Here is a 25,048-nt window from a genome sequence, read left to right as displayed (position 1 = left end):
TCTTGCACCCCAGTAGTCAAAAAAATACAATGTGTGTGTGAATTAAGTCTACCTCAGGTCCTGGCTCTGGAGTTTCTGTGAAGCAACATTTCTCTATTCTTGCAGGATAAACCATGTTCAAGACAGATGCAGGACAAACCAATGCAAATGTCACTGTAATTGTTTACAGCCTAGTAACTATTCTGTTGTTACTTGTGCTCCTTAAGTCCATGAGATGCAAGGAGGTGTGGCTGGGTTAGCCAGGAGAGGTCTCCTGCTCAGCACTGGAATCTTCAGTTACCTGATCCTTACTTATTTTTTGTTTGTTGCTTTTGAGTGTATCTTTTTTTTCCCTTCCCCACGTGCAGGGTTCACTTTCTCTTCAACAAGACAGGAAGACAATGAGGCCATGTTAGTTTCTCTATTCACCTCTTGCAGGAGACCTAGCCCTCAGCATGCAGCAGGAGCATCCCTTTCCCAGCTTACATGGATTCGGTGGTAGGCAGCTAATACATCCCACAAAACACCTACAGATTTATTCTTCTTGATGAGTGCAGTGTTCAACTCAAACAGGAAAAGAGAGGCTAGCAGATAGGCTCAGTATCTTGCAGCATAGTATGAGCTCTCAGCCTGGGGTTTGGACTGGGTTAGGAGTGACCATGCACAACACATTCAGGTATTTTCTGCTGGAAGCATTTTCTCTTCATCTTGTTTTCTTACCTGGCCAAGAGGCTCAACACTCCACTTTATGGACACATGCTACAGTCACCTACTTCCACCAGGGCCGAGTCTGCAGGAATTTCTCCCCTGAGACCAGCAGCCTCTTCTCCCTGAGTGTGCCCTTCAGAGATGCCAAAGGTTTATTACCTCACCCACCCAAATCCCTCAGTTGCCACAGAAGCAGTACAACAAAGAACCATCTGTGACAAGCCAAAGGGATTTACTGCTTATCTTTTGGAAAGAGTTTTGCACTCAGGAGAGTCCTGCAAGGGGCATGAAGAGATGCCCATGTGCATATAAACTGCCCCACAGGGAACCGCAGGAAAGGCCCCAAAGGTGCACCGAGACGTCCTCATGGGGCAGTTTTCAGCAGTAACTTAGGCATACCAAAATAGAATTCTCTTCAGATACCAAACCTGTGGATAATTCATCCACAGCAGAATGACTTCAGAAAAGGTCATCAGAAGGAGGGACTAAAACAAACAAGCAAAATCCAAACAACCAAACAAACCCCACCACAAAAAAATCCAACCAACACCCCTCCCCTACACACAACAGAAAGGTCTCACAAAACTTCTCCCTCCTTTCACTCTTCTTAAATCTCAAACAATTACACAGGGCTCTGGACCCAAATATCCATCAGCACATCCACGATCCACAACACTGACTGTTCATAATGCAGTTTTATTTTTTTCCTTTGTACAAAAACAAATATAAAATTTAAATCCAATAGAAAGTGTATACTAGCAATGACAAGTTTACATTACAATGAGACAGGACAATGCGATGTGTAATGAACACCACATTAGTTTTAAAACTCTCAGTGATACATGCACTATATAAAAACTGCTAGAACTTTTATTCTATTTCTACCAAGAATATCCAGCTACCAAGATACTCAAGAACCAAAAGTAATCTTGATAGGTGGTATCTACAAAATTAGACCTTTTCCACACACAAGAAGAAACCAACATTAATAGAAACATTTATCATTCTTTGTTAAAATCCTCTCACAAAAAGCCATACATAAAATTCTTAGTAGATACAGAAAAAGCTCAGAAGCTGCTAGCATAGGTAACCATTCAGTAGTTTAGAGAATCCTTTAGACATTTTGAAGAGATACTGTAGTTTTCAATCTGTATTTTCCCCACAAAGCCAGAACTATGTTGACTCCTGTTTCAAAACCTAGTCAGTGGTTAAAACTAGTTCTTGAGTGAAGTCAAAGAGTAGTGTACAAAATATTTAACAGAACAGGGGTGTGCCTGTTTACTTCTTGAAGAAAGTCTTTTCCACATTCAAGGTTTGTTTATTTGTCCCATAAACAAGATTGTACCTAAGGGATGAAACAAAAACAAGGATTACCATCATCTGCAAATAGAGTTAAACTTTTCCATGAAAGCATTAAGTCCACAGAGCACAGCCAAGCCACCTCGTCAGTCTTGTCCAGCCTCCCGCAGGTCTGTGAGCCCAGGGAAGGCATGTTTGGATAGGTGGCCAGCTCCTGTTTCTAGAGACACACAGCCCTGTTGATGCTCTGTGGAGGCTGGGGATGGGGCCTGCTGCCAGCAGCCTGCTCTTCCCCCAGTGCTGGCAGCAGCACCTCGCTCCCCAGTGACCACACTGATCACACAGGTCACGGCGAGAAGGGCAGGTCTGCTCTAGGACAGTCAGCCCATACTGCAAAGAGCATTATATTGGAACACTCACTTATGTTCAGGGCAGGCTGGAGCAGCATCCTGGATCCCAACCCCCTGTTCTGCCTTGGCCCTCACTATCTGACTGTCCAGAAAGCTGGGTCCTGTTCATCAATTCACTACCAGTAAAGAGCTGTTTCCTCTGCACTCAGGGATCTACGACTATTAAAGACACTTCTTTTATACCCACAAACCTGCCACACTTATTTCTGTTACCTTGACAGCCAAAATGTATTTTTTTCCCTGTTCCAAGCTGTATTCCCAATAAAATAATATAAAATTAAGGGCAAAAAAAAAAAAATCCTGCAAGTACATTTTGTAATAGTTATTCAGTAGCTCCAGACTTCTTTTGTCACTATTACATAGCTGATACTCAACTTCTAAGCCAAAAAGTACTTGCAGATGCTGCTTACCTGTAGGATTGTGCCGGATGAAAAATACAAATGGTCTGTCCACTATGAACCAAGGAGGGGATGACCTGGCTATTAAAATTGCAGCTTGCCAAAAAAAAAAAAACAGGTTAAGAGTGAGACAAATCAAGCACCATAATGCATTATATAATCTAACAAAGTAAAGTTTCCTTGTAGATATATAGATATGCGTGTGTGTGTGTGTATATAGGCTTGAATAGGTGCAGCCAAATGCCTAAAACTAAATAGGACATTTAAAGCCACACAGATCACATGATATTCTTACAGGAAGCATTAAAAAAGACAAGACCCACAGAGAACTGGAAATCTTGGGCTGTCACCCAAAGGCTGTAGTAGCTTACTCTTCTTTGTAACCTGGATAGCCAGAACACGCTATCAGTGGCCTGATATAAAGTCTAAGCCATGAGGAGACACTTCCCTAGAAGTAAGCCTGTTAATATTTCTTACAGTGATCAACACTGGCAAGTTGAGATTTGACTGAGACATTGCACAAAACCCATTAACTGATCTGAGTCTGAGCACGCTGCTGCAGTGATCTCCAAGTGGGCTCTCTCTGTCTAGTGCCACAGCCTTCTAATGGTGTTTTCCCAAGTCTGACAGTTATCAGTACAATTTCTTACTTGTTGCTGCAGAAGCTTTGGTTCCATCTTCACTAACTTCAATTTTTGTCTTCTGCAGAACATTGGATACATGAAGACCTTCTGCTCCTGAAAGACCCAGTAAAACCTTCAGTAAAACTCACTGAGAGAGTCCTGAAGTACTGTGTAGCTAAGCAGCTCTGTCAGCATGGCTCAGAATACTAAAAGCTGCTACAATCCTAAAGCTGCAGTACAGAACAATACCTCTGAATACAGTCACTAAGTGAGTAATTACAAAAATACAGAATAACCTTCCTCCTCCTTCCTCCCCATTTTTAAAGTTTTCTTATTGATGGTTTAAGTTACAAGTGCTTACATGCATTTTTAGTTTTAATTTAAAAAAACCTGAAAAAATTTGCTATTTGAATTTAAGTTATATTTCCATGTGTCTCAATGTCAGGGAAAAAAAAAGCACTTAGCAACATACCTTGCTTTCAATGAAACACAGGCATTTGTTTTCTAATTAAGCCAGCACAAGGTAAGCTTTTTTGTTAGACATTTCTACAGAAGCTAATCAGAATTTTAATGAAAGCAGTGAAGAGAATAAGACGATATTTTACAGCCATGAGTTCAAAAGTGTTTACACCCCATTTTCAGATACTAATATTTACAGCTTTGAGTTGGTTCAGTCCCTTACAGTGTGAATGTTTTTCATACACACTTTCTTACAGCTCAAGAAAAAGTCACTAAACACATACTTCAGGGAAGGTTACACACTGTAGTTGCAGTATTTGCTACAGACTAAGGCATGGCATTGTTTAAGTCCTGCCAAAGATTTCAGACAATGCTCAAGACCCTCAAGTTGCAATATCAAATCTTAAGCTGACCAGCATGATTTACTGCTGTAATGTAAGATGAGGGAGGAAAAAAAGCCACTGCAATGTTGAACAGAAGCAAGCAGTCATGCCTGGCTGGCTACAACATAAAACCAGCTCCAATGTCATGGCAACAGTTAGCCAAGAGAAAGCAGACAACTGCATTGTTAAAACAAGCACTTCATTCAGAGCTAGAAACTATCAAGGGCCATCATGAATTAAAAAAACACCCAAAAACTTACTTGTTATTTTTGCAAAGTTTGCCTTTGACTGGTCAAACATATCTGTAATACCAAGTGCTTGCAGAGGTTCCTTTAAGTCTGTTTCTGCTTCTGCTGTAAATCTGGTTGGAACAAAAAGAGAATGCATCAGTATTATGCAGGAAAGTCACCCGAAGTATTCCTTCTCCTGTATCAGATGAGATACATATAAATAACCCCCCAAACACTCCCTGGAGAAGGAATGGATTGTGTAAGTACTTACTTTGGTAAAATAACCTGCACTCTTTTTGCTACCATGGTTGTCATCCAGCTTCCTATTGTTTTTGTGCTGATGTGGGGGATGATAGCAGAGAGCGGCGTTGTGCTTTCGGTGGGCAGTGCAATCAACATGCTGATCATTTCCCCGTGGTATGGCAGCTCAATGATGTTGTACCACAGCTCATTTGGGGTACTTGTAGTGCCTAAAATTACAGAAACAAACCAAACCAAACAAACTAGTGAGCCATAGCCATTATAGCCTTAAATCACTACCTTAACACAACTACTGCTAGAAGAGTCTGTCAGGAAAGCTTTGCCCACATCTCAAACCCAACTCTGAAGTCCCAGACTTCCTGCTGAGCTACCCTTCAAAAGGCATGGGCTCTGTATGGATGCTAGTATGACATAAAACACAGACAGGACGACACCATGGAGCATATACTCATTTAACATACATACTGTTTCCCAGACAAATCTCACCAGCCCAGAGCAGCAAGCCAGCTATTCTAGAAGTGACCAGGTCTGTGAATTAACTGGATCTCTGCTCCAGATCTCACCTGTACCAGAACCAGCTGTAAACTGAGAATAAAAATAAAGCAAGGAATAGCAGCAAATCTTTCCAAACTGAAGAGATTTTGCAGACAAGCTTGTTCCTCCAAGAGTTATTGTGAGACTCCTGGTTCCTGTTGGAAGTAGTCTGTTGCATTTGCTTAATTTTCTTGCTTAATAAGGATCTGATTAGGAAGCAAGCTGAAGTCTTTCAAGATAGTGGAAAGCAGCCACTTTGAGGCAGTGCAAGAGGCCAATTAGATGAGATGGAGGGAGATAGCAACACATCCAAGTTACAGCAAGACTGTCTTTGAGCAACCCTCGCCTCCTCCAGGCTCCCATTGCTTACTGTGGGATTTCTGGCATGTGGCTGGGAAGCAAATGCTTTTTATAGTAGTTTCAAGTTAAAATTTGTCAGTTTAACTACAGGCAATATTTCAAGCAAGGTTTTAGGATAGCAACAAGATCTTATTGTATTTCCCCTTTCTTCAACTAAATCTGTACTTGACAGTCCAAGCTGAAAATCAACAGCTTCATTACGAATTTAATTTTATTGCCAGTGCCATGAAAGCTGCTCTAAACTCATATTGCTACAAAACTGGCAGTTTTGCACCTCTGTTTTGCAAGAATCGTGTTCAAAGTTGGCAGTTTCACTATTCCTTTTATTATGGCAGTGGCTCTCAGGCTGGATCCTACAGATCTAACGCTGCTTGCAGAAGTCAGCTCCAGGACAGTCACACAAGGCAAACTGTCCAACAGGTAAGCACTGCTTTCCTCATTTGCACATGCTGCTACATTACTGAGGCAAACTGAACTGGAGGGGAGATCAGCTTCAGTCAGCTGATGGGACTGAAGATACTTAAAGATATTTAAACTTTTAAAGATCCTATTGCAAGCATGGATAAAATAGAAGCCCTGTGTTAGGAAATCCAGAGATAAAAAAACCTCATTTGAGTCCTCGGGAAATGAATAACTCAGCAGTATTTCTTTTGTTCCTTTTTAGCCTTAATAGTTTCTCTACCTTAAACACAGGCCAACCTAAGGGATATTATAACCAGCATCAGAAGTCAAAAGTCTTCAACATAATAGTCTTGGTAAACACCACCTTAAGTTATGAACTCATTTGAAACTCCAAAATTAGTATATACTGCAGTATATACTCCCACTTTCAGCAGTTAAAGTATTACATTACATCTGCTCTAATACACAGGTTTGAGACAGAGTCACAGCTGTTTACTTCAACATAAAGTCTACTAATATTAGTTGAGCACTACTGACAGTACAAGTAGGCATTTAAAAGCATAGTGTGTCTTACTTTTAGATTTATAGCAAGCTGTATTCTCAGGCCTATTTCTCAGAGTATGTTTAGCACACATGGAAGTAAGTTCCAGGCAGCACTTCTTAGAAGGATGAAACACAAGTTTTTAATCAGAGCATCCATCATACTTTGACCACTAAAATCCCCGTAAGGCTGCAAACTGGAGCTCTGAAGTACACTGTCAGTCACATCAAGCTGCTGGTGTCAGCTCTGAGAGTCTCCGATGGAAGTCTGGCAGAACCTGCTGAACTTCTTTTCACTTGTGACTCAATCTGAAGAGCAGTTTCACACCTCAGGAGATACAGCCAACATTCTAACCCAGCTCCTGCAGCTCCCATAGGACTGGAGACTGTGCAAGTCCCATTTCTCTATCTGCAGTAAAACAAACTGAAACTCCAATCTTTCTCTCATATACAGCTCACCACCAGGTAACCCTCTACCATTCTGCCTGTTGGCAGCTTTCCTTTAGTCTCAGCCCTTATAAACATGTACTTTTCTTTCTTACAGCAAAGCTAAACTAACATGCAAATTTCTCAATTTGAGTACTTCAGACTTCCCCTTTTGAAGGCAAAGGATAAAGCAATACTTGACAGTATCCAGTCTTAAGGTAACTGTTAAGTACCGTGCCCATGCCTCAGCAGCAGGAGACACTTCTGTAACACAATCTATCAGCTACAAGAAGCAACACCATTAAACACCACATGCACAGCAAGCTCCTGGAAAGAGCAAATTCTACACCCTTTGCTGGTGGTAGTGGGAGCCACTGAGCTTACCACAGCGGAAGATGGACAACTGGGACAGCATAGGAACTTGGTAGGTCTTCCCATCAGCTCCATAAAATGGACGTTTCTTGGTATTTTCAGGTCGAAATCGTGATTTCCATAAGCCCTTGAAATACACAGCATTCACTAAAACCAGTCTGGTCAAACTGCCTTCAATATCATCTGGAGCTACAACCTGATCAATCATACCTGGAAAAAATAAAGGACTTCTTGAGTATTTGCTGTCATAACACTGCCCAACACAGGTTTTGAAGAACCTGACACACAATATTACTTTAGACCCCTTGACCTGTGAGTGTGCCAGCTCCTCATGGGACAATATATTTAAAATTCATAAAGTCAATGGTATTCTTTGTCAAAAAGTAAACTTTTGGGATAACTAGAAATAAACATATCTTGCTAACTGATAGCCTGATGTTTTAACAACTAACAAGGCTCTACCCTTTCCAGCACGTAAGCAGATCTAAGACTACATGGAATAGTTTCAGCTGAAACACCTCCCCATTCACACACTGCTTGCAACATTGCTATGCAAAACTGGTGATGTGGTCGAGAAAGAATTTGACAGCCTCATTTCACAAATACCACATCTAACATCACTAACACACTCTTCACATCCAGGAGGGACTTGTTTTAGCTCCAAAATGTACCAAACACATAGTTCCCCTAGACTGGGAACACGCTGCAAAACGTGACCTCTGGCTTTAGCATATGTAAACTTTACAATTGGTTCAAGAGGTTTGAAGCATGAGGAGCTCTGTCAAGGCAGGGTTGGTAAAGAATCCTGCACTAAATGCGAGTCCTAAGAACAGGGTCATATCTTAGGACAGTTTAGGGCAGTCAGAGCAAAAGCTGAACTGCCCTATAGCTTCCCATAAGTGTGATTTACTGAGTAAAACGTCTGAGTTGCCTGAAAGCATCTATGTTTGAGAAAGCATGGACCCAAGACAACTGTGCTTGGATTATTCCCCAGTTACATGAATGCAAAGAAGAGTAAAAGCTGGGCAGATGGACACACAGCCCAAACACATCCCTCCTTGCCACCACACAGGCACATCTGCTGGGGCAACCAGACTGCTGGTTCCTGACCCACCAGCTCTAAAGCATCACCCTAATGCCAGCTAAAAGACAGCTTTGAGCTGCAGAACAGAGCTTTCTCTACCTCCCTATATCTTTCTCCAATACTTCCATCTAAGCTGGATGTCTCAGACACCACCCTGCCATGCACAAAGGCACTCACCAATACTCACCTCTTGTTTCATTTTTCACCCATTGGTTGATGGAATCACATGCTGAATTTGGGTCCTCGAAGTCCACACTCTTGACACTGCACTGAAACACCTCTTTGTTCCTTGTAACAAAAGGCACTTCCATTTTAAAGCCACTCTTTGCAAACACTGCATTAGCAATTGTTACAATGTCTTTATTCTTTTTTGAGACTATCAGCCTGTTTATCTTCTTTAAGGCTTTACCAACCCCTAGTTGGAAAAAACAGCAAGTTTAATTTAGAATAACATGATAAACCAGCAGTTACTTTATAAGCAACTATTAATGACATGAAAAGTCAGACATTAAGTGCTGGACTAGAAAAGGAAGACCAAAGCAAGCATTCTGAAAGGACCTCCAAAATACCCATTTCTGATGTCTCATCTGCATAACACTACTGATTCCCAGCAAAAATATGAACCTCCACTATGAGGCCTGCTGCACCTCTAGCTGTCTGCCCAGAATGTTACAGACAGTGCCTGGGATTACACTGAGGTTCAAATGTTAGTGTAGAGCTACAAATCATGCTCTTCCAAAGAAACTGTTCCAAAAATATTTCATATCATATAAGCCAGGTCAATTGTCAGTTCTGTGACAATGATAAGGAAAGTCAAAGGGTCAGCCTATTCACTCAAGAGTTCTGCAGGATTTGATTTGCATAACAAATGGTCTTGAGCCTCAGAATGTAAAGCAAAAATTGTTTTCTTTACTTTCCATTTACAGGAGAATAAAGGAAGCTGTCAAGAGTTTTATAATAAACTTCCAAGTTGAGTCTTAATTTCCTTAGTCTTTAGCTGGCCTAAATCAGCTACAAGCAGGAGTTAATCTCTTAACACATGAGCTTGCCTCTAAAAACAGCAAGAGGGAAAGTAGTAGGTTCCAGTGCTTAGTCAAGATCCTTAGGACCTGAAAGCAGATTGTGCAAAGTGCCTGCTAGCTCCTTCACTGTGTGTGAGGGAAAGCATATGGCAGCACAGAAGAACTGCTATGTGCACCACACCCAGCTCTCCCGTGCTACGCCTCATCAGCGAGTGCCTGCCTACACAGGGAAGCTACTGCCAGGCAGGCACCATTGCAGCAAACAGCATCCTAGGGTGGCTGTTTTTAATGGGTTACCTCTGTTTCCCAATACAATTTAGGCAAAAACATTTCCTGACTACTTTCCTATGTAGACAAAGAAGAGATATGAAGGGAATTAATTAGTTCAGAGTTACTCTCTTAGCCACATGTAAGAAAAAGCCTCAGATGGCTTTGCTGTTTCACGTATCATGAATGCTTTAACAGCATCACTGGTATGAATTTCTACATGTTCACTCTCCAATATCATGGGCAAATTCTTTTGGAGAACATACCATAACAGAGGTTCTCAAACTGTATTCTGTGGACCACTGGTGGTCCACGGAGCACTTGCTGGTGATCCGGGGAGAGCTGGCTGGTCTCATGATGCTGGCTCTCCTCTTTGCTTCCAGCTGCTAAATTGCATTAAAAGACAGCTAAAGACAAATTAAATACTTTTCAACTAATACCTTTCCAAAGAAGCAGTTGCTACAGTTGCCAAAGGACTTTAAGGTAGTCACAAACAAGAGCAGGGGAAACCTGTGCAAGGACAGAGGTAGAATCCCATAACAAGCCTCTAACCAGGCAGTGGCTACCTTCTGAGGTGTTTGAGAACCTCTGTGTCTGACAGTTAAGATTAGGAAGTCTGAAGGCCAGATAAAACCAGTTGATATAATGCTTTAACATTTTTGCAAGTACTTAGATTTTGAGCATTCAAATGTTCCTAGAGCTGATTATCCCATGAAGAGATTTCAATCTACATCATTTAGACGTCAAATATTTTTGTTGTACTTCAAATCCAGGACCAAAACAGCAAAGCAAATGAAGACAGGACAACATGTTATATGACAATACTGCTCAAGATTAAAATGCGCACTTACCTCCTGGAGGGTTTTCTATTCTTGGAAGTAAGGCAGAATGCTGGCACTAAGATGTTAAGTCTTGCTGGCAAACACTCACAAAAATAGCATGCAAATTAAAGCAATAAGACTCTTCAGCCTACTCCCTCTGGAGGGGCAGACATTGGCAGAGGAATATGAACACAGATGCATGCAGTGTCAGGCACAGGCAAGCAGAAATGGCTGTTTCAAGAAGAGGGCACTACAAGAACTACACATACAGGGATTCTGACAGCAGAAACACATGAACAAAACTGCAGAGCAAAGTGAAGGTATCGATTGTATGGTTAGTTTGCACTGCTTTCAGTGAGGTGCCAAGAAATATCCTCTTGCCCTGTTATCTAAGGAATGGCACGTTAAAGGTTGTTCAGAACAGCCTGAAATGGAGTACTGCCACCTTCCTGCACAGAGCTAGCACTGGACCACCATCCACCCAGTTCTGGAATGCCAATCTGGCAAGGACAAAGGCAGTTCTAGCCAGGGCCCTGAAGTCATTAACCAAGCTGCTTATAAGCCAGTTTGGGTATATGTACATACCCATGCTCAAATTGCCAATTAACTTTAAGCATGTCCATTTTGTGCTTTTGTAAACAGAGCTAATTGGTGCATGATGCAATCTACCACACTTTGAAAGCCATCTCATACATCATGAAGAGTCTGACAAAACACACCCAAAACCACCTTAGGATCACTGACCATTTACACTGTATCTCATCATAGTTGTCAGCTGCTTCTTTGTCTTGCCATCAGCTCCCAGCTGCAACACCCCCAGGACTGATGCAATCCCGTGAGGAGAAACAACAACATTGTCCTGAGGCTTAGCTTTCACTATTTGATTGAAGACCTGGATTCCAACATCAGAGCTAAGCTCCTCCAGAGGATAAAAACTGAACTGGGAACATACAGACATTAAAGTCCCAAGAACAAAGAGGAGTGAAAAGTGCCAGTTCATGATTCCTGGTTGGAGATATCTGTAAGAAAACAAGAGGGGAAAGTTAAGTCAACTTTCACAAGTACAGCATTTTAAACATAAATTCTTATTTGCCTAAAAGAGCAGGCAAGTCTTGCACACATGCCACACACCATTCACAGGCTCTGGCAATGGGACTCACACCTGTGTTTTACTTACCACTACCTGGATTTTAGGTCTAGGGGTTTCCAGATGCAGTGATAATCATGACATAGCTAGATACCAGTGCCTATATAAAGGACAAAAGCCACCAAGTTAGGAGACTACCTCTCCTGACACCCTAGTTCATAGTTTTGTGTTCCAGTTAAATGAGCATTGCCATTCTATTTAGATTGCCCTTTATGGTAAATGAGTGCTGAGAAGTGTGGTATGGTCCTCACCCACTAGTATGTGATGCACAGTACACCTCATAGATCATGTTCTGCAGTGAACAGAAGCATATCTACATATGCAAACAGACCTTCTGTTGAGGGAATTTACACCTGCCTAGAACAATAAGATTTAGCTGCATAATCGGCATTCTTAATAATGGGTACGTAGAGGAAAATTTTAGATTTTAAAATGCAAATGTTGAACTTGGATTTCAACCTGTTCTTTTCCATTTAAGAAAATAGAGCACCTAATGAATACAGAATGAAGTTAATATTCAAAATGGGCGTATCTTCATCTGCAGGTCTAACACCTGACAGAACTCAGTATTATTACCCATGAGCTCCAAAGAACTGAAGCACAATCAACATTTTGTTCAGGACCTATCAGCAACTGATGATAGACAGCCAAGCCCAAATGTCAAACACTGAGCACTGTAACTACTGTGCTCTATTTCCTCATGAAACTGCATTCAAACTTTTTTATTAGGGCAAAGAGATACTTAAGAGAAATATGCAATAATCTCCAATTTCCCTGGAAATTGGAAATTATGTTCCCTGTTCACAACATTTTTAAGACATTTCATTTACACAGTTCACAGCCCTGACTTCCATTTCCAGGCCAGCCAGGAGCCTCCTCCCTCACTGACTTCAGAAGACAGACTGCAGAAGGTGTACAACTGAATGAAGTATTATTTGCATAACAAATGCAAAACCAGGTCTCTGCTGCCCTGGAGCCCCCAGTGCAGCAAGCTGGCACACTTGCTCTTCTAGGTGCAGTGCCCCAGGGCGCTGGGGCCCAGCAGAGGCACAGCCTTGTCACTCCCAGCCTCCTCCCACACACCACAAGGAGCTGTGCCATCGCCAGCCTACCTACGCTGCGAGTTCAAACCATGCTGGAGCTCTTGACTACCAGAAAACCAGCTGGTGTGTGTACAGATTTGTTTAATCATCTTTTAATAGCATGTACTTTAACTGTGCTAAAACACTTGAAAGCGACAAATACAGCATTTCCACTTTCTTCTACACCATTTGAGGGGACAAAGTTGGCTTTGTCGCAGTTTGTCGCTGCAGAAAAACCAAATGCTGAAAATGCAATAATGCAGAAGTTTAGACATCTTTCTCCCCTAAACCCAACTTTCACACATTTCTGACCAGAGGAACTTGCTAGACTGATTTAAGTTATGCAAGAAAAAGTGAAAACTCTGTCCTACAAAGTGGGGTAACAGCCCACCCAATAGTTAAGTCTTCTCCATAAACCTACTAATCCCCCAAGCAGTTCTGAGGTCACTTAAGCCCAATTCCTTCCAAAAGAGCTTCATATCAGCCATCTACTGCAACTACTCAAGCTTAGTCCGAAATTTAGACTGGACCGGGCTAGCTGCAGCTGAGACCAGCAGAACAAAACCCAGCACCTTGGATGGGGTTTGCAACCCCCTGAGGCAAGTTGCCTGAGTCACTCCTAGGTTTGTCTTGCACCCCTCATCACCAGCTACAGCAAGAAAATGTCATGGGGGAGAGCCAACAGCTTGACAGGGTAAGTAAACTTGCACTTTTCAAAAAAAAAATTAAAACTGTTAAGGAACATTCTTCAGTGTTCTTTGATACTAAAACAAACCACCTGAAACCTCTAGTTTTGTTCTTAAGGGCAAGAATTCCTTCTCTCACAGGCAGCAGCTCCACACTGATGGCACTGTTGCCTTGCAGGAGGCACTCCAAGAAAAGCTACTTTTAGTGCTAGCTTTTAGGGTTTTCTTCGGTGGTTTGGTGGCCATCTCTTCTCCCAAATCTGAAAACCCAAGGGGTAGGTTAAACACATTCTTAATTCTGATATTAAGCAGACTTACAACTCAACCTGGTATCTTGGCAAAAAGAAACTTCAAGGCCCTAAAACTATTACAAAGTCTTACCAGATGCACTTTGAAGCCAGCAACGGTGCACGTTGGTGCAGTACAGCCTGTCCCAAGTAGTGATGGACAGGGACAGTACCAGATAACAACCACAGAGCAGTTTGAGCTGCAATTTGAAAACCAGGCTTTTGACCAAGTCAGCTCCACCTGATCCTGACAGCAAACCACAAGAAATTAGGCTATTTTGAGGCAATCTACCCTTGACACCTTATATGGCAAGAAGCATACTATGAGGGCAGAGACAGGAGCGACACTTCAAAATCAAATAAAAAAATGTTTCATTGTCATTTAGGTATTTCATCTGCACAAGCCTAACTGAAGTCAGACATTTCTCTTCTTGACTTTCCCAGAATATATTTCAAGTCTCCAAGTTTTCTACTTCACTGACGACAGCCCCTGACAGACTCAGAGTGACAGCCTCGTATTTTCCCCATAACATGTGAAGCCTTGTCAAAACAACCCAACTCTGCTCCCAGTGTCACTGTTGCAGAATTTGGGGTTTTCTTCTGTTTCAACTGATTACCTCCTGCATCTGGTTTCCCCAGAATTCTCCATATTTGCCTAACCTCTCCCTCCTGACACACCATTAAGATGGGCTGGTCTCTGTTTTGGAGCACAATCTCTAGCAGATACCTATTCAATAAGTGAAAGTCATGTGAAATAAAGTGAAAGTCATGCAGTGCTCTGAGCATGGAGAAAGAGTAAAACCACTTTTCATCAACATGTTACAGATCAGTCACTTTTTGGCCTGGCCCTGCTGTGGCCACTGTGTAATTTAACCAGGTAACTGGGGAGACAATTAGATCTTTGAGAAGAAGCGGCATCCCTGCAATTGAAGTTTCCATCATGGATTTCAGTAAATTCAACTTCTACACAGTCCAGTATCAAGAAGTGTATTTGCATATCCTGAAAGAAACAGCTTAAGCACAGTGCTGGGAGAAGAAATCCAAAAGGATGTATGATGTGTAGGATGGAAAACAGCTGACCTGCTATACAGAATATCAACAAGCTTTCAAAAAGCTTTCATAACACTGAAGCTAAAAACTTAGTGATAGTTAAATCTGAATCTAATGCTTCAGAAAACCAAACAAAAATACAGGCTAGGCATTTCTTTGCCTATGACCTTTATATTTTTTACAAAGTTAAACTGAGAGGGAGGAAAGTGTATAGGCAAATTCATTTACATAAATGTGGGCTTTTGAAAGATGCTGGATCAAAAAAAAGTCCCTCTGTAGGGTAGGCTGCCCACTTCTTAGACTGAGCACTTACAGGAAGGACAACATCCACAATTTAAACTCCTCAACACGCAATGGAAATACTGTCACTAACTCAAAGAAATGTAGCCAGTGTTATCATACATTGCAATTTGTTATGCAAATCCAGTTCTTAACCCTAATGCTAGAATTTCTGAGCAAAACAGATGAGTGTCACACATTCATCTACATGAGAGACGCCATCTCCACAGCAAGCACACCAAGAACTCAACTCCCCCTGCCTCACAGAGCAGCACCACCCCTAGTCCTGTACATCTCACTGAAGTACCAGTTATAACTCTAACTGCAGAGCCTAGCCTAAGCCACAAAAGAATTTTTAGACAACTATCCAGTCAGGCACAGAGCTCTGGGGAAGGCAGAGGAGGAAAACAGCAGCATGGCCTATGTACACTGATGGTTCTGTTTCATGACACATGATGGAAAGTCTTCAGGCTAGCAATGCTGGGATGAGCTCAGCTCCATGCTAGCGCTGCAAACACTGTCAGATGTACTGAGCAGGATACTCTACTCTCACTAGGCTCAACTGTTCAGATCATCACCACAGTATCTAGTTTAAATTTTTTGGATGAAATTATTATGGAAGTAGTTATATCAACAAAGAGGACATAATGCTTTCAGCCTGCATTTACAGAATGCTTGATACAAAAGCAAAGTTATATTAATACAGACTGTTTAATCTGTGTCTAGAAAAGCATTTGGTGGAGCAGGGAAAAGTTACATCTTCAGCCCCAGGCACAAAATACTGCTAACAATGAAGACTCTCCTACAGCAAAGAACTAGCTTAGGAAGGACTTCATTTTCAGAGAGCCAAACCATGCTGCTGCAGTCTTCCCAAGGGGAAGAAGATAAATGAGTTTGGTTCAAGATCAGAGGTAAAAACATGATCTGAAAAAATATCCATACTTAATATCTAAGTTGGAGAAACAGCCTGTCCCAGAGAGGCTGAAGAACACTTTGCAGTGGATTGAGGATGAAATAATCAACTGGTCATAGATTTTTAGATCTCTATAATGACTGCCCTGTGAGACACCTCCAAGTGTTTATTTTGAAGCCTGACTTCAACAGCAATAAGGTATAATCCAAAAGGCTCCTTTTTGCACTTACAAGGTTGATTCTGTAGTTTCTTTAAAGATATATCAAGCACAAGGAAGTTTAGACACCAGACTGCACTGCTGTGAACAGCTGTAACCAAACAGCAGCAAGCACAGCTCAAGGGACTAAAATTGAAGAGCAGTCTCACAGCATTGCTGGCCTCACTGTATTAAGCCCAAAAACCTCAGATCCCCTGAGCCCATGTGGCAGGCACTGGGCAGCCTCTGTGACCAGAGAAAGCCAGTCTGGAACACATGTTCAGGGACCTCTCTAAGTCTGAGATGTTGATGTTTCCATGCCACTGTCATCTGGGCTAATTTAAAAGTCTTATTTCAATTGACATATGAGCTGAAAGAAAGCAGCTTCACTTCAGGCATTTAACCAACTCTCTTCAGCAGGACTGAATAAATACTCAACCAAACTTGTTAACAGTCATTAAAGGAGCTGGCTGAACACACAATTGTTTCTCTCAAGCAAGAAGACCACTCTGGCTGCAGTGGGAAGGTCATGTGCTGGGTCTTGTTTTTCAGCTGATGCCAGCTCAGCAGCATGGTAAATCACTCCAGCCCCTTGGTAGGCTTCCCCCCACCTCACAGGTGTTCCTGACTCCCCTTCTGCCTAAGCCTCTTACATACCAAAGGCTTCAGCTTCAATATCCTCTGCTCATCCTGAACCTGAGTTTAGGCTGCTGAAGTTCTGGCTTCTTCCACATAACAGATCTGGGAAATGTTTCATCTTCCTTCCACATTTTCTGCTACATCTTGAATGTTGGCTCTCCTGTTTCATCTAACAACTCCTTCTATTATTACTCAATACCTGGAAAGTTTAGTATATGCAGAGCATTTCCAAGAATGGATGATTGAGAAGTTTTAAACAGCTCAGTACTCACATTGCTCTGAAGAGGAGTAAGTTACTATCAACAAGTTATAAACATAACTTGTACACAGAGATAAGCTGGAAGTGATGGGTTTTTTAAAAAATAATTTTATATCTTAAGACATTGGTCTGACTTCAGGCACAGCAGCCAGCATTGCATATGAATGCAAAAAGCATGGTATTGGTTCTGAAGATTTCCTCTCCCAACCTTAATCCTTTCTCTGCTATTCCTATCTCAGGTTTTTAGTGCATGCTGAAAAGCCTGTTCAGCTGTGTCCAACCAGCCTCCCCTGCCAAGTGGGAATTTATTTCCCTGCAGGGCACCAGCTTGTAGATCCAGCTGGTACCACACAGGAACCATGTCTTTGTCCAAGCACTGCTCCCACATGAGCAGGAAGTTAAGAGGTCAGTGCTTCTTTATGAAGAGTCCTGACCACCACCACTTTCTGGGAGTTTCTGTTAAGCATGAAGTGCAGAGAGACAAGCTCAATTTCAAACTGTCTATAGCCTCATGACCAGGGTCTCCAGTTCACAAGCCACACTAATTTTTCTCACCAGTATCTATCTACCTATCTTCTACAGCATTTGGTAGTGGTTCATGGTAGTTAATTACAAAGATCAATTTCACATCACATAAAACTGACCATAGTTTTTTACTTCACCACTGAGTTGTGACTGTACAACAAATACAGAGGCACTATTCAGAGTTTCAAGAACATAGATAGGCATTTATGTATCATTTGTTTTTACTTACATCCCTCATTTACACATGATTTAAAAAGCCAAATTTAGCTGTACTTCATGAAGCAAATACAGTTGATAGGGCTTTTAGACTATTATGCACAATTCTATTCTATACTGCACAATTCTATCACCATTCTCAAATTTTATGTGTTCTCTTGTTACTGTAGGCTCAACTACAACTGCTAAAGTTTCTAGGTATTATTTATTCCTGTACATAAAGTAGTTTCCACAGAATTCTCCAAGATCTAGTATCAAGTCTTATGGTATCAGAAAGATTAAAGAAAATTATGTTTTTAATTTACTGGTGTCACTTTATTAAAGAAGTGGTTTGGTTGATCTTAAGTTCTTTATGCAATGTGGTATTTTAACATAATGAAGAAACAAGCATGGGACAGTCAGCTCATCAAGCCTAACGCTGCAGAACCAGTTTCCCCAAAAGAGGGAGCACAGCAGTGCTCCACAGCACGGTGGGGAGGCTGGACCCTTTTCTCTGGACTCACCCCAGTAGAGGGAACAGGGGTTGGACAATCATAGCATTTCCCTAAACTCAAGCTCCCACTTTTAGATTTTAGTGCAAGAAAGGCCTCATGGAACCACAGTTCCCACATTTATTGTACATTAACAATGCTCACTATGCAACCACAGGCTCATTAGGAGCCAAAGGCAAGCCTACAGCATTGCAAGCTCCCATTAATAAGGTACAGGGTATTAATTCCTTGGCAATGGGCTGTGTAAGTACAGATTTATGAAGTAAAGAGTCCACAAGCTGCTGGACTAACAATGGTGGTGTATTATCAGGCACCTCACCACCACCTTCACCTTAAGTCCCACCTCTGCTTTAGGACTTTACCATCCTTTTTTCCTTAAAAAAATATTAAAGGGAAACCCAGTACCCTTATTCATTTTCACTTGGTGTAGGTATCTTGGTGTCATTCTGATAGCAAGACTCACACCACTACATTCCTGCAGCAGAAACAAATCTGGTTCTCCTTTTCTCAAGTAAAATTTCACCTGCTGGCCAGTGACACATGCCCTGCCTCTTGCACCTACCAGGCTGGGAGAGTAGAAACAGCCTTGTGGAGATGGCTCCATGGCCACTGGGGACTGTGCTTGGAGAAGATTGAGTGCCAAGACCTTTCAGGATACATCCTTCTTCAGAAGGGTTAAGACACCAATATCTCTAACACTTGCACTTAAAGAACTGTCAAGCAAAAAAAAAAAAAAAACTGTGTAAGAAATAAGGAAAACTAAAGGTATAGAATTGAGTCCTCAAGCCAACATATATTAACAATATTTTCAGAGCTTTGAAAAGGCATGTGAGGTGCTGCGGAGTAGAAGAGAGATGACTGCCTTCAGATTCTACAACTTTTAGGTTTAGGTTACTCTGCAAAAGAGGTACTTATATTTCCTAACAAACAATGCTACAAAGCCCAATTCCCATCACTTCACACTCTATGGTTCAGTCAGGGTTTATAGCATAACTGAAAATTAGGCTATGGAGCCATACTATTTTTCATTATTTTCATTGTTATTACTCCTAGGAAGCTAAGAGAGGTGGCAGGATCTATCAGCCATACATCTAACTAAAGCCAACCGGGTTTAGAGATGCCCCACTGGTAACAGAAGATGGGGAGAGCGTCTCCCCAGTTTCTTAAAGAGGACTTTAAGAAACCTCACCTGAAATAAAACAAGTAATATTGAATTACTTGCATTATTTTAAGTTTTTACTTATCCCTCCTCTTTCAAGAGGAAAGACTATGGCACTAACAGCATTGGCAGTTACTCTAAAGGTACATACAGTCAGTACAGTCATTTCACTATAAAAATTAATTGGAACTGCAGTATTCTCTGTTCATAACAATGACATTTATAAAAGTTTGCACTTATACAAGCTCATTGATAGCCAACACCTGATACCTTAAGCATTTGTACACAGGGAATGCCACCAAATGACAAGTTACTTGGAGAGATCAGGAATGCTGTTCTAACCATTTACTGCACTTGTGGTTGGAGATCTGCAGAGTAATGAGTGACTATCCTTTTATTTATTTATTAATCACACTGTACAACATTAGCAATCAACCACATCCTATTTGCAAGATAATTTAGAAATCTTATCTGAAAAATTAGATAACAAATATAACACCTAAAGTGTAATGTAGCCACATTATTAACATTTAAGATGAAAAATGTATATTGATTTTCTGTATCCAGGACAGCATCACTGAAACAGACCTAAGCTCACAGGAACATGAGATACTAGTTTTCAGTGTCCTCTTCTCAGCCATTCCAGCCCTAGCTTGAAGGTTACCCAAAAAGGATAAGGACATTCACATTTTTATTTACAGCACAGACATTTACTTATATTCATCTTTTCCCCCCGGAAAGCTCCAGAAGCAGAACTAGCCAACCACAAGAGCATCAGAAGTCCCAGATGCTGTAAGGATGCAGGAATGAAGCCTTGTGCTGGGAACCTCAGCCATAAGCTCAGGTAGACACCTCCTCAGTCATCTGCAAGAAGACTTACATTAACCAGTTAATAAGAGAATTACCAGCTATTGAAAGAATTGTATTTAAGAAAACACTTTTTGTTAAACTGACCTCACTTCTGACTGATCCCACTGGCTTTACTACATGTTTCTGGGAAGGCAAGGCTTAAATTTCCATAGTAAAAAAAAGAGACAACTGAGTATGAACTATGCACAAGAATTCTCCAAGAGCAGGTCGTGACCTGGTATATTAAACTGTCTGATTCAGTTCAGCTTGAGAGTTTGTAGGCTGAGTTGTGAGCTGTGCTGGCTGAGCCTCCACGGAGTCCATCACTATTTCTGTAATGCAGATGACGAACCTCTGCAGAGGAAGTAGGCAATTAGCTGGGAAAGCAACCTCTTCAACAGAGCTGCCAGAGCAGCTGGAGGCCTCAGCTTGTTTAACTGCTGAGAAAGCCACATGAACGACTCTTTCTGGAAGAGGAGGGTGTATAGCAAGATGGAGACACCCAGATAACAGATAATGCACCAACTTCTACGTGGCATTTCTTAGATTGCTTAGGGATGTTAAGTTATAGGATAACAGAATGGAAGAGGAAAAATTAGTCCTATTCAGTTCTCCTCGTGGTTTTGTACCTGTAACCTATCAGAGCCAATGGGAAACTGTCCCTCTCCTAGTCAAACAAAAAACCTCAAACCTTGTTCAGCTTTGGGCAAGCAGAAGCTTACAGTTCACACCAGATGACAGAACCATCTCAGAAGCAGTGAGAAACATCACTAAATACCTCAACATGCCCTTCTGCAAGAACAGAAGCTTAAAGAGCAAGCTGTTAAATAACACAAGAGAGCATTTAAGCAAAAACACAGGCTTGGTCAAAGCTACATAGCTGATGAACATAAACTCATATCCCCTGTACATCAGCCAAACTAAGGGAGCCAGAAAGTACCAGCATTTCTCACCAGTGCTTCTGGAGACTCCAGGGGGATTTACTACTGTAGCTTACAGTCTCTTGGTAACTCATATTTCTCAGAAACCAACCTACCTGCACGCCAAGGCCACTACAGATACACAGCCTTGAACAGGCTTCTTCAGCTCAGCACTCACGGGCCATCAGTCTTGATCCCTTCCACAACTGCTTTCATGGTGCTGTAATACTGAAGAGAATTTCAGGCTGCTGTTTCCAAAGCCCAGCATGACAACAGTAGACTGCCTAAAGCCCACACTTTGCACCACATGGCTGAGCATGGTCAGCAAAACTGACATTTTCTCCACAGGGAGATAATTCCACAAGATGAATATGCTTTCATACTTAAACTGCTTTGTGGCATAATTATTGGACATAGGTGCATAAGGCACCTTCTGCTTTCAGCATGAAAATATGGGAAAAACATCTTTCTGGCCATTACAGGTGAACACCAGACCACAGAAAAGACACAACAGCTGACAAAATGCATGTTTTTCCACAGACCCTGCTCAAGGAGAGGTGCTAATGGATTTAGAAAGCATTTCAGTTAGCATTTAATACTAAGCCTAGTATTTCAAGGCCATGATAAACAGCTCAAGAACCTACAGCTTATACTAGCATTGCCACTAAAATTGCCCCATACTTTTCCAGTCCATCATTACTGGCTCTCACTTCAGCAGAGACCTCAGCTCTGCTTACACAAGTCAAGTATGAACTAGAGTCTATCCCTAAAGAGACAGGAACAAGCAGAACACAGGACAGCTTTTTTCCCCCCATAGCATGCCAGCCTAAATGTTTGCGTAGTTCCAGCTGTAGAATGCTACCACCTCTTATAGCTCTCCTCCCACCTCTTTAACCATCACAGAGGAGACACCTGAACACATACATGGTTGCACATATTCAGCTTTCTAGTTTTTACACAAAGATTATCTACTTTAATAATAATAAAAGCCTTCTTATATTTTCATAGTTCCCTAACTTACACTGAATCTTTACATTTACGCTAAATATTTAAATTCATACGTAGGTGATTGACTATTCCATGCTACCACTACCTGCTCTTCAAAGCCAAAAAGAGGCAACTCCTTATATCACTACACTTACTCAAAAGTTGTTTATGGCTAGTAGAGGTGCACTGAATTACATGGTTCTTACAGGCCAGCACTTTGCTGTAAAACAAGGTTCGTTAGCTATGTCACAGGTGACTGGGAAGATGCTCAGAGGCACATAAAGATGACTGTTTCTAGCAACACTTTATATATTAGTGATGATTATCCATTTTTTCCCTGTCTTCTCATGTATAAAACCTTGAACCCTAGAGAATCACAGAATTCAGTTAAACTAAGTTGGCTGGAAATGTTTTGGTGATTAGAATTAATTTCCCCATAATTAGTATTACAAAAGCATGCTCTTTCATGCATGCTTGTGATTAAGCAATTCAAGCAGCCCAGACAACCCTAACCCCAGCTTCCAAGAAAAACCTCCCACCGAGCCTCAGCTTTTTCAAAAATGAGCACAGTAGTTCCTATCAAGAATCAAAAGCCACAACCAGCTGAATAAGCCAGGTAGATGCTGTGCCCACCACCACAAATCTCTACCCAGAGCTCCCTCTGAACTGATGCCTTGCTGTGGATACATGCAATTTATATGCATCTCCATTGTAATTCCTAGCAGTAAGGTGAGGTGGTTATTTTTCAGTATTTATACAGACACATTCACTTCAATCTATTCTAAAAATACCTGGTGCAACTTACTGGGCTCCCTGCTTGACATTTTTCTGCCTAACAGATGCTGGTAAGAAACTCTAGGTTGGGAACACTGCCTGTGTTATTTAGACACCGAGGGTAAAAGTCTCCACATGCCACTAAGACACGCTATTCTCCTGGTTGTCAATGACAACACCAAACAGAAGCTTCAACACTTCTGTATACACCTTGAGACAAAATCCACTGCGGGTTTCTGTTTTCTTTTTTGTTCTGACATGAGTTTCTATTGCCTCCCACATGAGATACATAGAGCTATAAATAGATATAAATGTATGTGTGACTATAGTGATGGCCATATCACCAACCAAAGCAAAGAGTTCTTCCACCATCCTCACACCTGGGAAGCACATAAAACAGCAATGCCCAGAGAAGCTGCCTTCCAGCATCTCAAGAGCACTTGACACAATTTGTCAATACACAATACCTGACATACAACTTGTCTGTAATTGTAAAAAGCTAGCATTCATCACTCAAAGTTTGCTCCTGTGCCAAACAACTGTTATTCTCATGAGTTTAATCACATCCCACAAAATGCTAGATCTCTAACCTAGTACATCTTATAAGCAGTTGAATTAGTCTACTTAATAATCCTGCCTTTTTATTTGCATTGGTCTTTCCCTCACGCTCCAAAGACTCATCTGAGCACTCAGCAGGCATGCAGCTGCTTTCCACTTTCCTCAAGGATGTCTGCAGTTTCTCCGAAGCTACACAGCAGTACAGCTGCTTACACCTACATACATTTTGTGAATAGTCCCCACAAAATCAGGTTTCTAATGAATTCCTGTGGCAAGCTGGGGACAGGACATTACTAAATGCTCACACCAGAGAAAGTGAAGGAAAAAGAGGTCATTTTTCAGTGCAGTGAAAAAAAAAAGTCATTCTACCAGGTTTCTCTTTCAGGAAGTTGCCCAAGAATGCGATTACAACCACAAAAGCCAAACCACGTTCAGAATCAGATGCAGGCATGAGAAAGGGGGAGAGAAATAAATCAAAGGCCTCTAATCCATAAACAGATTTTCCCTATTTTTATCGGAAATTTGACATTTTAACACCTATTTGTTACTACAATGGTTTCTCCAAAGGTATTTTTCTGTTAAGATCCTCCAACACTGCACAGTACTGAGCCAAAATATCAAGCACCATTTTCACCAAGAGACAAAGGACTCTGCATTTCCAAATCTTCCCAGAACGCGATACACGAAGCAGCTTCTATACCACTCCAAAGTGAGCCGAGGTCAGAGTTTTGGTTAACCAGCTCTCCGCTTCAGCACACAACGCGATACCACCCGCCCTATCTAAATCCAGTTACAGAATCAGAGGATCACCCCTTCCTCCCCAAAGGGCAATGGCCGTAAATGTTTCTCCCCCGTTACTCTGTCATTCGAAATGCCAAGAACATTTCAGTTACTAAGTGAATTAAGATTTATTAGTTTTATTTAGCACAACACCAGCAAGCTCTCTCTCACAGCAGACAAGAGACACGAATGAAAGCGAGCAACTTCCAGTTTCCAAGCCCTCCCAGCGGAGCCGGCGCTCGGGAAGTGCCACCTCTCCCGCACCCGGGAGCGAAGCGTCTCCCGCGCCGCGCGGGCGATGCTGCTACCCGCGGGCTGCCAGCCTTAAAACCCGCTTCTTTTGGGGGGAAAACCCTCCCTGCTTGCAAAAAGCCAACACGCAGAAGAAACTCGGCGCGCCAGAAGCCCCGCTGCCGGCACAGCGCCCACGCGCCCGGTGCTGGGAAACTTGTGAGAGCAGGTAACAGGGAGCGCGCACCGAGGAGCCGCCCGAGCGACCCCGCGGCCGCGGCCTCCGGGCTGTCAGCAGCCGAACTTTGGGTCCCCCGGCTCCTCCGCCCGCTGCCCCGGCCCCCTCCCGCCCGCCGCTCCGGCGCAGCCCGGGTGTGCCCGCACGGCGGCCCCGCTCACCTCCCCCGCCGCTCTCCGCTGCCCACGGCCGCCGCTGCCCCAC

General features: G+C 42.2%; 1 protein-coding gene across 3 annotated transcripts; it reads right to left on the bottom strand.

Annotated features, from left to right (window-relative positions):
• Positions 1-1,363: 1,363 nt before the first annotated feature.
• On the bottom strand, positions 1,364-25,048 carry SERPINE2 (serpin family E member 2). 3 transcript variants are annotated; one of them, XM_053951976.1, is made up of 10 exons: positions 25,006-25,048; positions 11,323-11,597; positions 10,024-10,143; positions 8,656-8,883; positions 7,397-7,594; positions 4,761-4,959; positions 4,520-4,620; positions 3,445-3,531; positions 2,807-2,890; positions 1,364-2,032 (listed from the first exon to the last, which is right to left on the bottom strand). In XM_053951976.1, exons 2-10 carry the CDS (start codon positions 11,576-11,578, stop codon positions 1,995-1,997), a joined length of 1,311 nt encoding a protein of 436 aa, XP_053807951.1. In that variant the 5' UTR covers positions 11,579-11,597; positions 25,006-25,048; the 3' UTR covers positions 1,364-1,994. The 3 variants fall into 3 exon arrangements, with proteins under 3 accessions (XP_053807951.1, XP_053807952.1, XP_053807953.1); XM_053951977.1 differs by lacking the exon at positions 25,006-25,048 and having other exon boundaries at positions 10,024-10,140; XM_053951978.1 differs by lacking the exons at positions 10,024-10,143; positions 25,006-25,048.

Source organism: Vidua chalybeata, chromosome 10 (genome assembly GCF_026979565.1).
Source record: "Vidua chalybeata isolate OUT-0048 chromosome 10, bVidCha1 merged haplotype, whole genome shotgun sequence".
NCBI classification, from domain to species: Eukaryota; Metazoa; Chordata; class Aves; order Passeriformes; family Viduidae; genus Vidua; species Vidua chalybeata.
Note: the sequence above shows the minus strand (reverse complement) of the source record. Positions and strands in the feature narration are given on the sequence as shown.